Here is a 13,607-nt window from a genome sequence, read left to right as displayed (position 1 = left end):
TCTGACTTTTTGCTTTATCTGTATGTATAAAGTCATATATATATGAAGATTATTGTACTTGTATCTGATATACACTGTATCTTTTTAAAGTAAAAAAAAACTACAAAAAAATGTTCTCCTTCAAAGTGAAGGTCAGTTTACAACCAACAGCTGTTACCCCTGGAAACAAGCAGCATGGGAGCCTGAGATGTTTTCACCCATCCGCCAATCAAGTGTGAGAAAGGAAGACCTGGAGAGATAAGGGTCTACTCTGCCAAAACGACGCTTCCACATTTTTAATGTGCAAAATTTGAAATGGATCTGCTAGCCACAATGACTGATACATAAATTATGCTTCCTTTTGTTGTGCCTATACAATTTCCCCAAAGCAGAGATCAAACTTTCTATGGGACAACCAAATAATGTATCATTTCATACCCACGTATTACTTATCAGTGGATATTTTCCTGTTTCATACTGTTTTAATCCCTTAATGTACAGTAACTTGAGTATTTCTGTCCAATGCTGTTCTATGTAGATTACCAAGTTGAAGGAAGTTTGTCAACTCATTTTATAAAGTGAAAGAGTATAGCAAAGGTTGTATTTTTATCCTAACCAGAAATTAATGCAAGAGACACCTTAAGAAATATATGATCCCAGATTGTGTTTCAATAGTTTATTCATAAGCTGAACTGTATTTCTATCACAGAAAATGATTATCAGATGCCAACCTAGTCTATAAACATCTAACTAATCAGTAATAGCCAAATGGTAGGTAAAAATGAGCAGAAAAAGCACTATAATTCTCAAAAAAATCTAATAAAAACAATGAAATAATATAAATGCTAAATATTGGTACTTCAGGAAATAAGATTTAATGTAAGTTCTCTAATTAAGCTTATGTATAAACTCTGAAGGGAAATTTCGGCTACTTTTAAAATTCCTAGAATCTAATAGCACTGATTCACTGGGAATTTCCTTTGCTTTAAGCATACTGTTTAGCACCACTCTCCTTTGCTAACTAGGCTTAAATGGCAATGTTTAGAACACTTAGCATAGGTCTGCATGAAGTAAGGTCTGTAAAAATTATACAGTGATTTAAGGTTCATAGTAACTGGACAGTAATTTGAAAAGAAGGCCATTAACAAGAAGAGGATGTGTGTACATCTATATCAAAAAGAATCACCTGAGATAGGGTCAGGTTTTTTCCAGTCTTGCCTTCTAGAAAACCTGGGTCTGAGGCCCCTGGAGGCCAAACTAGGAAACAGTTACTCTTTGATTGTAGGCCTGGAGCGAAGGCTAACCACTCCACATCACAGGCGAAGTTACCTTGTGAAGTGATCCCCAGGGAGCGGATGGAGACCTAGGCCTGAATCCCAAGCATTAAGCAGATGAGAACAGCCTGCGCCCGAGGTAAAGGCTGAGTGCTGCCCTGAGGGAGCAGGAGGCTCGGGCACTGGCTGCACTGGCATTTCGCAGCACAACTGGGCTAAGTCTACAAGCCAGGCTGTTAACGCACAGAAGCAGTGTGACATACGTGAGGGTAAGAAATAAACGGGGAAAGAATGGCAAGTTGCCTAATCTTGTTTAAAAAGAGAAATAAAGGGGAGAATCATTATTGGATTAATCTAGTGGTGCACAAACCTGAATGGGCATACGAATCTCTCAGGCACGCCCTTAAAATGCAGAGACCTAGGCCCCATCCTTAAATATTCTTATTCCACAGGTCTGAATGATGAAATATTCAGCCAAAGTTGGGAATTCATCAAATTAAAAGTAGTTCAACAGATTAACCTCCGAAGTAAAATTTAATTACAGAATATTATCAACTTATCTCACAAAGTAACATTGTGAAGGTACTGGCATGGAAAAACTACATACACAGAATACAACCACACATTTTTGTACAATAAATAATATATGTAAATGTTTAAAAACATTTTTAAAACACTAATTCAAAATAAGTGACATACAGTTTTTTCGAAAATATATAAATGGCTTTTTGAAAAATTGAAATAAAATAAGTAAATGTGCTCTCAAAAATTTAAAAATTATATCTGATATTGATAATATAAAGAAAATAAGACAATATATTTTTTTATTTCAGAAAATTCAAGTATTTTCATCATAATTGAAGGAATTACATGATCCATTATTGTCAGCATTATATTCCAAAAATTTCCATTCATTTTTTTTTGAAATGCAGTCATACACCTGAATATCTTGAATTATATAAACATGTCTATTAGCAATTTAAGATTCACCAACACTTACATCATGCTTTATCGAGGTCAACTACTAGTAAAATAGGTCATAAGATTATTCGGATTTTATGATGAGCTGGACTCTAAAAATTCATAAAAGAAACTAAAGTCTACATTGTGCTAATTTGCTTTTGCATATTATTTAGAAAACGACTATTAAGGCTTTATTATAAGGGATCACATAAAAAATCCTATTGTGCACCATGCAAAAATGGAAAAAATAATGCTTTACAAATAACTGTTGAATAACTAAGGGAATCATGGTTTTTAGTCTTATTACAGACTTCTCAAAATCAAAGCTGTTTTTCAGATTAAAGTTACATTAGAGTTAGTGGAAAATTACAGCCTTAGTTTAAGAACTTAAACATCTTCAGATTTAAAAAAAGCAATGAGTAACACATAGTTTTTAAAAAAAATGTTGCTTTGGGGAAGAGTATTGATTCATTGTTTCACTCTAACAGCTTTTTCTTTGCTTGCTTTATATAAAAAATACATTGTTATTATGAGGACAGTTTTTGATTCAGATCCAGTGCTCTTGTATCTCCATGAGTTTTGGCGTTGTTTACCAGCACCTGTAGGAAATCACAAACAGGAACATTACTATTTTGTTCATTAACAATATTTATATTTAGATTCCAAATTTATATTTAGAAGCCAAATATGCCTAAGAGCAGCAGGCAATATTAAATTACACAAAAAATGTGACTGTGCAATCTTTCAGTCATTTTTGCTGAAACAAATTATTCAAGCAGAGCAAACATCAGAGATAAACACAATTTATTCAAATGCTTAATTCGCACAGATGCCAATATTTTGATGGTTACCACTGTCGGCACTGTATAAAATTAAAGGTTATGTCTGGCAGTTTTGTTTACAATACTGTCACCTCTAAATACTTAGCCTCCAAAGACCATTTTATGCATAAAACTGTACAAATGACATTGTTCTCCTTTAAAACCACAGCTTAGGTTATAAGTTCTATCAAGAACCTTTCGATGATTTTCAGCAATTCCACAAAATAGAAGATTTAATTTCAGTTGATCATTCTATTAACAGTTTTTGGTTGTTCATTTTCCAACACTGTGAAGAGACCGAGATTTTGCTCTACTCGCAAGGTAACAAGTTAGCTCGCCATGGTATTACTCATGGTACAGCCAACAACATGAGCATCAACATATTTGCATCTGTTCCCCTTGCCCTCCAAGTCTCACGGGGGTGACATGAATGGACATATATTTTCCCCCATACATTCTGTGGTGTATTACAAGAGGGGAACCCTGAGCCTAGGAGACTTGAGTCTTTTATAACAGGCAGTAAGCAGGCTTATCCTTTGCTCTGGAGGGAGACACATCTCTGTCTCCCAAGGCTGTCACTACACATACACCCTTGAAAAGATAGTCTGGAACAAAGGGCAGTCAGGCCCTCAGCTCATAGGATGTTTAGAACTGCAACAGACGCATGCGTGGTGAACTGTCTCCCAAGATTCATACAAGTTCTTCCTTTCTGGTTTGCAATATGTTTGATTATAATGCCTTTATCCTAACATTGTTTTCATTAACATTTCTTTAATATTGTATGTTTCACTAAAAGGCAAACAGTATTGCCCTAACCGGTTTGGCTCAGTGGATAGAGCGTCGGCCTGCGGACTCAAGGGTCCCAGGTTCGATTCCGGTCAAGGGCATGTACCTTGGTTGCGGGCACATCCCCAGTAAGGAGTGTGCAGGAGGCAGCTGAATCGATGTTTCTAACTCTCTATCCCTCACCTTTCCTCTCTGTAAAAAATCAATAAAATATATTTAAAAATAAATAAATAAATGGCAAACAGTATTTCAAATGCTGTAGATATTTTTTATAAGCTTCTCATTAATTTTTATTGTTTTAAAAATTGCTGGCTGAAGTTCTGAGAATCTGAATACATGTATGTATTATATAAACTGTATTTTAAAAAAGAATTGTAGATGCATATGTTTACATATTTAGGTACCAGAGTCTAAAGAAGTAGAGTAGAAATTGTTCCAATCATTTTATAGAAAAAACAAGATGTAGTAAAATAACTTTTCTGAAGATAATATGAATATACTATTAAATTTTGCTGCTTCTGAATGTATCTTGTCTACCTATTTGCTTCCATGGCAATGATCACAAGATACCACAACCAGCACCGAGCACAATTGTCTATCTTCTCTTCTGCTACATATCACATGAGGAGGATATACTTCCTATAGGTTAAATGAGTAGTTCTCAGACAGGGATAATTTCAGCTCAGGTATACTTGGCATGTCTAGAAGACAATCTTGGTTGTCACAGTTGGGTGGAAGAAGGAGGACAGTGCTACTGGGATGCAGTGGTTAGAGTGGTTAGGGATGCTGCCAAAATCCTACAATGCAGAGGACAGCAACCCTCACCCCTCTTCCAACAAAGGTCCAAGATGATATATTCTGAATAAAATCAATGCCTTACATCAATGAGCTCGCCATCATTTTTGGCATGTAAGTGCCTCAGTAGGTACCAACGTGCAGTTGATACAATAGATTTGGGATAGCCAGGCTGATACACCAGTCTCTCCAAAAGTCGCCGTGTCTCTCTGGGAAAAAGATATTCACATTTAGTCCAAAGCATATACGTTAATATAAAGTATTTCATACACTAGTCTCTCATACACATTATCTTTTTTATTCTTTTGTAGACCTGTTGCTAATTATGAATTTCTTATACTTATAACAATAAAGTTAATAATGGTTAACATTTATACAGTGCTTATTATGTGCTACGTATGCCTAATGTTTTACATATATGGTCTCATTTAATATTCACAACCTTATAAGGCAGATTGCTGTTATTATTCCCATTTAGGCTCATTCCAAATAGAATAAAGAAAAGGTCACTATTTTATGAGCACTTCTGAGTGCTCTACCTCTAATCTTTTTTGAAAATAGGCAGAAGATAAATAAATCAGTAAATTATACATAGTGTAGAGTGGAATAAGAAAAAATAATCAACATCTATACGAGAGCCTAAATGTATAGTATCAGGCTTTTAGTTTGTTTTCCAGGATGTGTACAATGTGGGAACCCACCTAATAACAGACTGATTTACAGCTGTATTCTAATTTTTTCTTTCCTAATTTACTATGACTCCAAAGACTTCTGTACTGGTAGAAGAAAGAGAGTGGTAACTCAGAACTGCTGAACAGGAGGATCTTCTAAGTAGCACTGGTTTGAAGCAGGAGCTAAAGAATTTGTCTTGAGGATGCTCTTACATAGAAACCACAGAGTGAGCACACTGTTTTCTCAGACGGCATGTTTATCTGGGATGAATTTAGTGGCGATAAAAGTTATGAGAGGTACTAACAGAGATTACGAGGGAAAGGGGGTTAAGGCCCTCTAAGTAACCCACACTGAGCACAATCAAATCTAGCCTAAAACATTTTTGGTAAAAATCAGTTATATAAAAATTGGCCATAAATAAATATTAATAAATGGTGATGAAATTGCTGATTAGCCATATGTCTTAATTCTTCCTTCACTCCTATTCTGTGATGTTGAATGTCTCTGCCACATATCTATATGCATTAAGCTCTATGTCTATACTACCTATTTTGTGCCAATAGTGTATGCTTCTAAATCCATGGCTGCCTTGCATTATGTGTGAAATCGATTAGAGCTAGATACTATTCTTAGTATTTTGAAACATTCTTGCCTGATTTATCATCCATATCACCTTGAAGTTTCTTTTTTTTTAATGTTACCTTTTCTTATTTTTTAAATAAGTTTTTATTGATTTTTTAGAAAGAGAGGAAGGGTGAAGGATAGAGAGATGAAAATGCTGATAAGAGAGAAACATCGATCGGCTGCCTCCTGCATGACCCCTACTGGGAAACGAGCCTGCAACCTGGGCTTGTGCCTTGACAAGGAATCCAACTGGGGACCTCTTGGTTCATGGGTCGACACTCAACCACTGAGCAACATTGGCTGGGCTAAATAACTTTTTAAAAATTTATTTCTGACCCCATCCCCACCCTCCAATAAAAAGATTGCTAATTTTTTTTTTAATCTGAGAAACTTTTGGATTTTCTTGATATAAAACTCACATTATTTATGTCTCTGCCTTTTCCATGTGTATTACCTTTTTCATGGTGTACTGCCTTACAAGAACTTATCTCAATCAGCCTTGAACTTGGGTCTTTTCAGTTTTGTTTGTTTCTAGCATCCACATTACACAAGTGGCTCTACCAGTAAAGAGCAAATTTCCAGGCCTTCTTCACTTGAAAAACTGTCATGCCAAATCTCATATTCTGTATCTGTGTACCAAACTATTTTAAAAAACAAATGTAAAGCTTTATTTTCTTCCTTACTGGGTTACTAGAAACAGCCTTTCTAAAGTAGATGCAAATATATGAGTAATGGCAAAGTTGTTAAACTCATTCTAAATCTTTCTTTGCTTCCCAGAAGGATTAAAAGTAAAGAAATATTTCCAAGGGAAAAAACAAAGATTCTTCACACCTTGCCCCCATTTTGCGGTTGAACTGTAACAAAGCTTGTAAAAGGATAGCCAGTGGACAAAAGCAAAGCTTCAAGGCCTCAGTTGTAGCTTCCTGAACCAAGGATGGCCAGTGATCATTTGAAATGTTGGCCTGTAAAAATATAAGACAAATATCAAATCAAAGCTTTTGACATGTTTACATTAAAAGAATGCAATTCAACTCTCACTTATTGAATGCCTACTTGTCCAAGTTGGCATGTAAATGCTATAGGGAGCATAATTCTACAAAACAATTGAGATCTGATCCCTGCCCTTAAGGAGCCACATAACAGAGTAGAGTGGAATAAAGGAAAGTTTCAACCAGCAGACATCACTTAAAAATGCTAAAATATTTGTTAAGAGAAAATGCACAATTCTATTATATAGGTGAATAAAATCTATCACTTACTAAGCCTATGGTCAACAAATACACAAAACTAAATTTAAAAAGTGATAAATATAAAGTTCCACATTTCAAAAATTATCTAAGGCGAGAGGAAAGGCTGAAATGAAATACTTGAACACACTACTGAATTATGCAGGAAGAAAAATGCATTTTAAAACTTTCATTAAAAAACTCAAATTGTAACCAAGATCTCATAATTACAGGTAGCTAGAATACACATTTTAATAAAGTTAAAATAATGAGTCAATGCATAATCCATTTAAAAAACTAAATGATAAAAGAAGAAGAGCAATAAACTTTGAGGGTAGTGCAGGCAATAGTAATTTGTGTAATTAAGAAAGAGGAAGCTATAAAGATAATGAATTTGAAAATAAAGAACACAGGTTGTGAGGCATCATCTATAAAGACAGGAGCAATGACACTTAGGGTATACCTGACAAAAAAAATAAGTCAAAACCCATACTAATGTAATTATTCTGAATAGATTTGTTTTAAACAAAAAACACAAATTCACTGGCTGCTTTTATAATATACCCTATACATTCCAAGACCGCATATAAAGTATTCTGTAAAGTTAGCCCAAAGATTATTACATAAGGTAACTGGTATGCTAAACAATATGATTAGAATGTACTTATTCTTGTCTCCCATTATGTCTTTAGAATTTATTATATAAGGAAGATTTTTCCTCTGTTCCTAGATATAAATTTCAGTAGGCCCCATAACTCCTACAGCCACTTTTTACACTGATTTATAAACACAGTCTTAATTAGAATGTCCTCTTCCTTTCAATACTTCAATCTTCATTTACTAGTAAAGATAATATTTGCATCCCACTCCCATTTCCTCAGCGCCCAGCTAGGATATGGTTACAGGCAGCAGTAGATTGCTTGTTCATCTTCCCAAAGCTCCCACCTTTTCTTGCTAATTGTGGTTTTAGGCCCATATAGTAAAATACCAGAAGTCTGCATTTGACTGGTGCCATTGTAAGATGTTAGCTCTCTAGGCCTAACAAATAATTAAAGCCTTTTCTCATCCAGACTTTCTTGGCTTTATCAGAGATTCCCAACTTCATGAGTAGTTTCTTACCTGCAGGACAGTTATGTAACCTCTGGGGCCCAGTGCAAAATAAAAAAGCAGGGCCTTTTGTTAAAAAATGATTAAGAATTTCAAGAAGGCAACTGTAGAACATTAAAATTAAACCAAGTGTGGAGCCCTGTGCAACTGCATAGGACCCCCACCACCACCCCCCGCAATGAAACAGTCCTGCTAATCTGAAGTTCCACTGACTTGGATGAATGTATGTTATTCCACTTAATCTTTTCACATCTTTACAATCTGGAAACCTCTAGCTTCCTTTCTCCTGAGATCTCATCACTCCTCTAGGTGGCCCTACTGGACAGGATCGAAGAGAACTCCACTCTACTCTCATACTTGGCATCACTCATTCCTGGCTCTGAGGACCTCCAGGAGTACAGCTGGTCCCATGCTGCTTCTTCACTGCCTCCATCCTGTACCTGGACATATACTCCTACCCACCTCTGGGATTCACTCACTGCCATTCACTCTCTCCCAGAAGCATGCAGTCATTTCCCAAAACACTAGCAACTCTTTTTCTCTGTGCTACCACAGCAGATGGAGAGCCATGGCTTCTGAGGAATGTGTCAGATACCTGTCCATGTGCTTTTAGACATGTGCCTCCAGGACCTCAAAGGTCAGACATCAAGGCCTCCCTCTCTCTCACAACCCTTCCTTCCTCGTCTTGGTGGGCATTTCTGTGTGGAAATGTGCCAGAGAAAAGATGGTGAAGGCATCAGGACTCTAAAGAAATGTCTTCACAATCCTTCTCCAGCTGTAATCTTCTAATCTACATCTTTCAGTTTAATACCCTATTCATATATACCACACATACAGTAGGCTCTTATAAAACGGTCTAATTTTAATATACCACTCTTCTGCACACTGCCATCTAGCCACTATAGAAATATGGCATCTTCCTGTAATAATTGTTGGGTGTCTAATCTTACTGGTATAACTTATACTCTTTTAGTCTCACTTATTTTTTGTTAATTAATAAAAATTATTTAGTGGTGTGCTTGATTTAGATAGTGCTTTAAGGTTCACAAATACATTTGTAAATGTTATGTTATTTGATATTCATAACAACTCTATAAGAAAGCAAAGCAGTTATTATCTCCACTATTACAAAAAGAAAAAAAAGTGAAGGGGGCAGACTCTAAACAGCTTAATTGGCTGAATGTTTCACAGGTAGTGAAAACCAGGAGCAAGATTCTTAGAAAAAGGACTTTTGTGGTGGTAGTTGGGGGTTAGGGCAGGTATATACGGTTATTACTATACTGCAAACTAACTTCCTCATCTGTAAAATAAGGTTATTGTGCATATTAAGTTAGTTAATATGTGTGAAGCACTATAACAACAGTGTCTAGCACAAGCCAAGTGCTAGATATGTTTGCTATTATTGTTTTATTCCAGGTCAGATTTAATTTCCCAGCATTCAGAACAAACAAAACAAGCACACCACTAAATAATTTATTAACTAAAAATAATGTTAGACTAAAAGAATATATACTTCTCCAGTTCACATATTTAAGAGCATTTATAGGTGCTCTCTGTGGCTTCCATAGCGCACCAGCTACCAACGTCACAAAGACCTTTGTTAAATATAAACGTGGGACAAACATTTAGTGGTATACAGTTACCGTTAACCACGATTTCTTTCCACCCAAATCACCTCAAATTGACTACCATTATTATTTGTGCATTTATTCAAAAACCATTTATTGAGGAGCTTTTAGGTACAAGGCAGAGTGGTAAAGCAAGGATGCAAAGATGACCAAAATATGTCCCCTGACCTAAGGAACCCCCAAACCTCTATAGCACCAAAGCTAAAAATGTCCTAATTCTTATATTTCTTTGTAAAACTGTCTGGTTAAAACAAGTAAACAATATTAACAGTGGATTACTATTGTGAAAGTATGAGTGAATTCAGGCCTGTCTAGGACAATTTCTTCTAATCTTTTAAAACAAAAAAAAATGACAGTTTACCTTTTAATTACAGAAGTAACATGCATATGATAAAAAAATTCAAACACTATCAAAGGAAATAAAATAAAAAATTATCCTCTACCATTCCTTAAAGACCCCCCAGTGCTATAATATCCAAAGTAACTTTTATACCTTTTATATAAAAGTATGTACACACATACACAAAATGCATTCAGAGATATGTACTCTTAAAAATATATACCACACCCAAATAAAATATCATACACCTTGTTTTGCAGTTTGCATCCCCACACATCCATGTAAACATTTATCTTGAAGAGTTTTCCACACTAGCATATAATACTTTTAGATTAATAAGCCTAAAATAGGATGTCAAGTAAAAAATTACCAGATAGCCCTTTTACAGAATGTCAAATTGAACTGAGAAATGAGTGAAAATGTTAATTATCGGCATCTCTGTCACATATGAGTGACTGGGTTAATGTATATTCTACCATAATCCAACTTAAAATTGGAATCTTTTTTTTTTTTCTCTAAACACTGAGAAGATTTGGCTAGAGTCTATGGGTTTATGTTACTCTTATGTCCACCAAGAGCCCAAATACAAAGTTTATCAGGAGACCACACTAAAGGCAATGAAACAATAGGAACTCACTAGGATATCATAATAGAAAAAGCTTTCACCTGAAAGAAAAATAAAAGAATCAATTTTCATGATCACAATTACAACATGGCCTTACCATGCAGACTTCTAATGCGAGCAGTGCTAGCCTCAACAGACTCGACAGCTTCCCACTCCAACTGCCCTGCTGGGATGCGACTTGTAGACTCTTCCTATAGCACATCTCTGCAGCACCCATCATTCCTTGAGACTGATATATGTGCGCCAACCACTGAGAAACAGAAAAAAGAAGCACACAAAAGGTTTTAGTTTAGTACACAATGTGATGTTCTACTTCCAACAAATTCAATAAACTTTGATGAAGTTACGTTTTTTAAAATTATTGGTAAGTTTTGTGCCCAAAAACCAAAAATCCCAGGTTAAGAGAGGAAATAGCATTCAACAGGAAGAAATAACACTCCTACATTTGTATACACCTAATAACACGGAATTTATGAAACAAAAATTGACAGAAATAAAAGGAAAAATAGACAAATCCTTAATCACAGTTGGAGAATTGAACACACCTACCTCAACGATTTAAAAAAAAAAAGAGAAAAATTAGTAAGGGTATAGAATATCCTATATAATAAAAGCCTAATGTGCTAAGTGTCCAACTGTTCGTTTGACCAGTTGCTATGATGCACACTAACCACCAGGGGGCAGATGCTCCGACCAGTATGTTAGGTTGCTGCAGGGGTCCAGCCAATTGGGACTGGGCGAGATGGGCCGGACACACCCTGGAGCCCTCCCACGGTCCCTCTGCTGGCCAACCTCCTGCAGTCCATACCTGGCCAGCTGGCCCCAATCAGGACTGGATGAGATGGGTCCCTCCCCAGCCCTGATCGTGCACCGGTGGGGTCCCTCAACCTGGCCTGCACCCTCTCGCAATCCGGGACCCCTTGGGGGATTGTTGGAGAGCCGGTTTCAGCCCGATCCCCACAGGCCAGGCTGAGGGACCCCACCGGTGCATGAATCCATGCACCGGATCTCTAGTTTAAATATAATGAACCAGCTTGATTAAATGAAATATTTAGAAGACTGTACTCAGTAACTGCAGAATACATATTCTTTGCAAGAACCTTAAGAGAATGAAAAATTATAAGGCAAACACTTTCATGAATAGAAGTACAAAAATGCTAAACAAACATATTAACAAATTGACCCCAGCAATATGTAAAAGGAACATACCTATACCCTATGACCCAACAAAAGATGCATCCAAGGATGGACACAGCCAATATTAATCAGAATAGCCAAAAGTTGGAAATAATCCAAATGTCAACAGTAAAAGGAATATATATTATAGTATATTCATAAAATGAAATTTAAAAAACCTATAGCCACATGAAACAACTAAATTAATCTCCTAAATATGATGTTGAATGAAAGTGACCATATACAAAAGAATGCTCCAATTAAATGAAATTTAAGCACAGACAAAACTAGATAGAAGTGCTAGAATAGTAGGCCCCCCTCTTGCTTTGAAATGGGGGAGACCCAAAGTGAGGCATGGGAAAGGCCGGCAGGTTGATGGAAATGCTCTGTATCTTGGTTTAGGTAGAACAGCCCTAGCCAGTTTGCTCTTTCTCCCTCCCTTCCACTTGTGGTATTTTAAGTATTGTTTACACTTCATTCTTTGTGAATTATATGATAACACACACACACTATCTCTTTATTTGACAAGGTATTTTTACCTTTGAGAAAGAATATGAGTGAGATCATCAATATCCAGTTGACCTTAATTAAAGTATCTTAACTCTCATATGGCAAACTTACTCTAAGAGAAGAAAAGAAGCACCATTTTTCTTCAAGGATTAAAGAGGAGACTTAGCTAGCATAAAAAATGCCCGTAGATAATCTTTTTAAGCAGGGACATGAAAAAGTTCATATAATGAAAGATCAGAATATAAAACTATTGTAGTAAAATAAACTTATATAAAATCTACATTTAAAAAGCCCTTATGAAACTTCCTCTGGGATGCAGAGGGAAATATAATCAATTGAATAAAGTAATTATTGTGCTTTTTGTATTTTAAAATCAATAAGAATAAAGTACATACTCATCACTGTGTATTTGTTATTGTGGATAACCAGAGCCAGCTAAAAGGGCAGACAATCTGTTGATCCAGGCATCATTCCTGAAAATAACTATTTCTAAAAGCACTAAATTACCATTGAAATCTTGGACATAAGTGAATTATAAAGTAGCTAAGGAAAAACTACATATGCCCTCTAGAGGCAGAATTAAACATCATTATAGTAACCTTATTATAAAAATGTTTGTAATACTTCTTTAACTCTCTTACATCAACCTCATGCAAAAGATAGTATTTTCAGCATTATTTTAAATTAATAAAACATATAATCAACAATTAAGAAAGTTTTAAAGTATTATAGCAACAGACCCAAAATTAGTATTCAACTTCCTTAGTTCCTTTAATCACAGCACCCTTTAAATCTTGAAAATGAGAGATTCATGGTGAGTTCAAAGGCAAGACAAATAAAAATGGAGCATATCCCTGACCTCAGCTAATTCAGAGTATTTTAATTCAGCGCTCATTGTAAGAAAGGAGAGGATGTACCTGCCACGCTGGAACAGAGGTTGAGTTGGACATAACAGTTTTTTGCAGCTCTTCAAGGACAGCATCAGGGAGAGGCTTTTGTGATTCCAGGAGTGGTTTACACTGCACTTGTCTCAAAAGTAAGATAACAGCTGGCTGGTCAGGGTTACTTTTTAAATTCTAAA

At 35.8% G+C, this 13,607-nt stretch overlaps 1 protein-coding gene across 6 annotated transcripts in view; it reads right to left on the bottom strand.

Moving 5' to 3' along the window:
• Positions 1 to 641: 641 nt before the first annotated feature.
• Positions 642 to 13,607, bottom strand: part of SKIC3 (SKI3 subunit of superkiller complex) — a 74,366-nt gene continuing 61,400 nt past the window's right edge. For all 6 annotated transcript variants that reach the window (XM_080681656.1, XM_080681660.1, XM_080681661.1 and 3 more), the window contains 5 exons: positions 13,444 to 13,602; positions 10,938 to 11,090; positions 6,746 to 6,876; positions 4,704 to 4,827; positions 642 to 2,815 (listed from right to left, as the gene is read on the bottom strand). In XM_080681656.1, the coding sequence (XP_080537782.1) occupies positions 2,744 to 2,815; positions 4,704 to 4,827; positions 6,746 to 6,876; positions 10,938 to 11,090; positions 13,444 to 13,602 (639 nt within the window). In that variant the 3' untranslated portion in view covers positions 642 to 2,743. The remainder of the gene's footprint in view (positions 2,816 to 4,703; positions 4,828 to 6,745; positions 6,877 to 10,937; positions 11,091 to 13,443; positions 13,603 to 13,607) is intronic.

Source organism: Plecotus auritus (genome assembly GCF_963455305.1).
Source record: "Plecotus auritus genome assembly, chromosome: 7".
Classification (NCBI taxonomy): domain Eukaryota; kingdom Metazoa; phylum Chordata; class Mammalia; order Chiroptera; family Vespertilionidae; genus Plecotus; species Plecotus auritus.
This window is presented reverse-complemented; position numbering and strand designations above follow the sequence as displayed.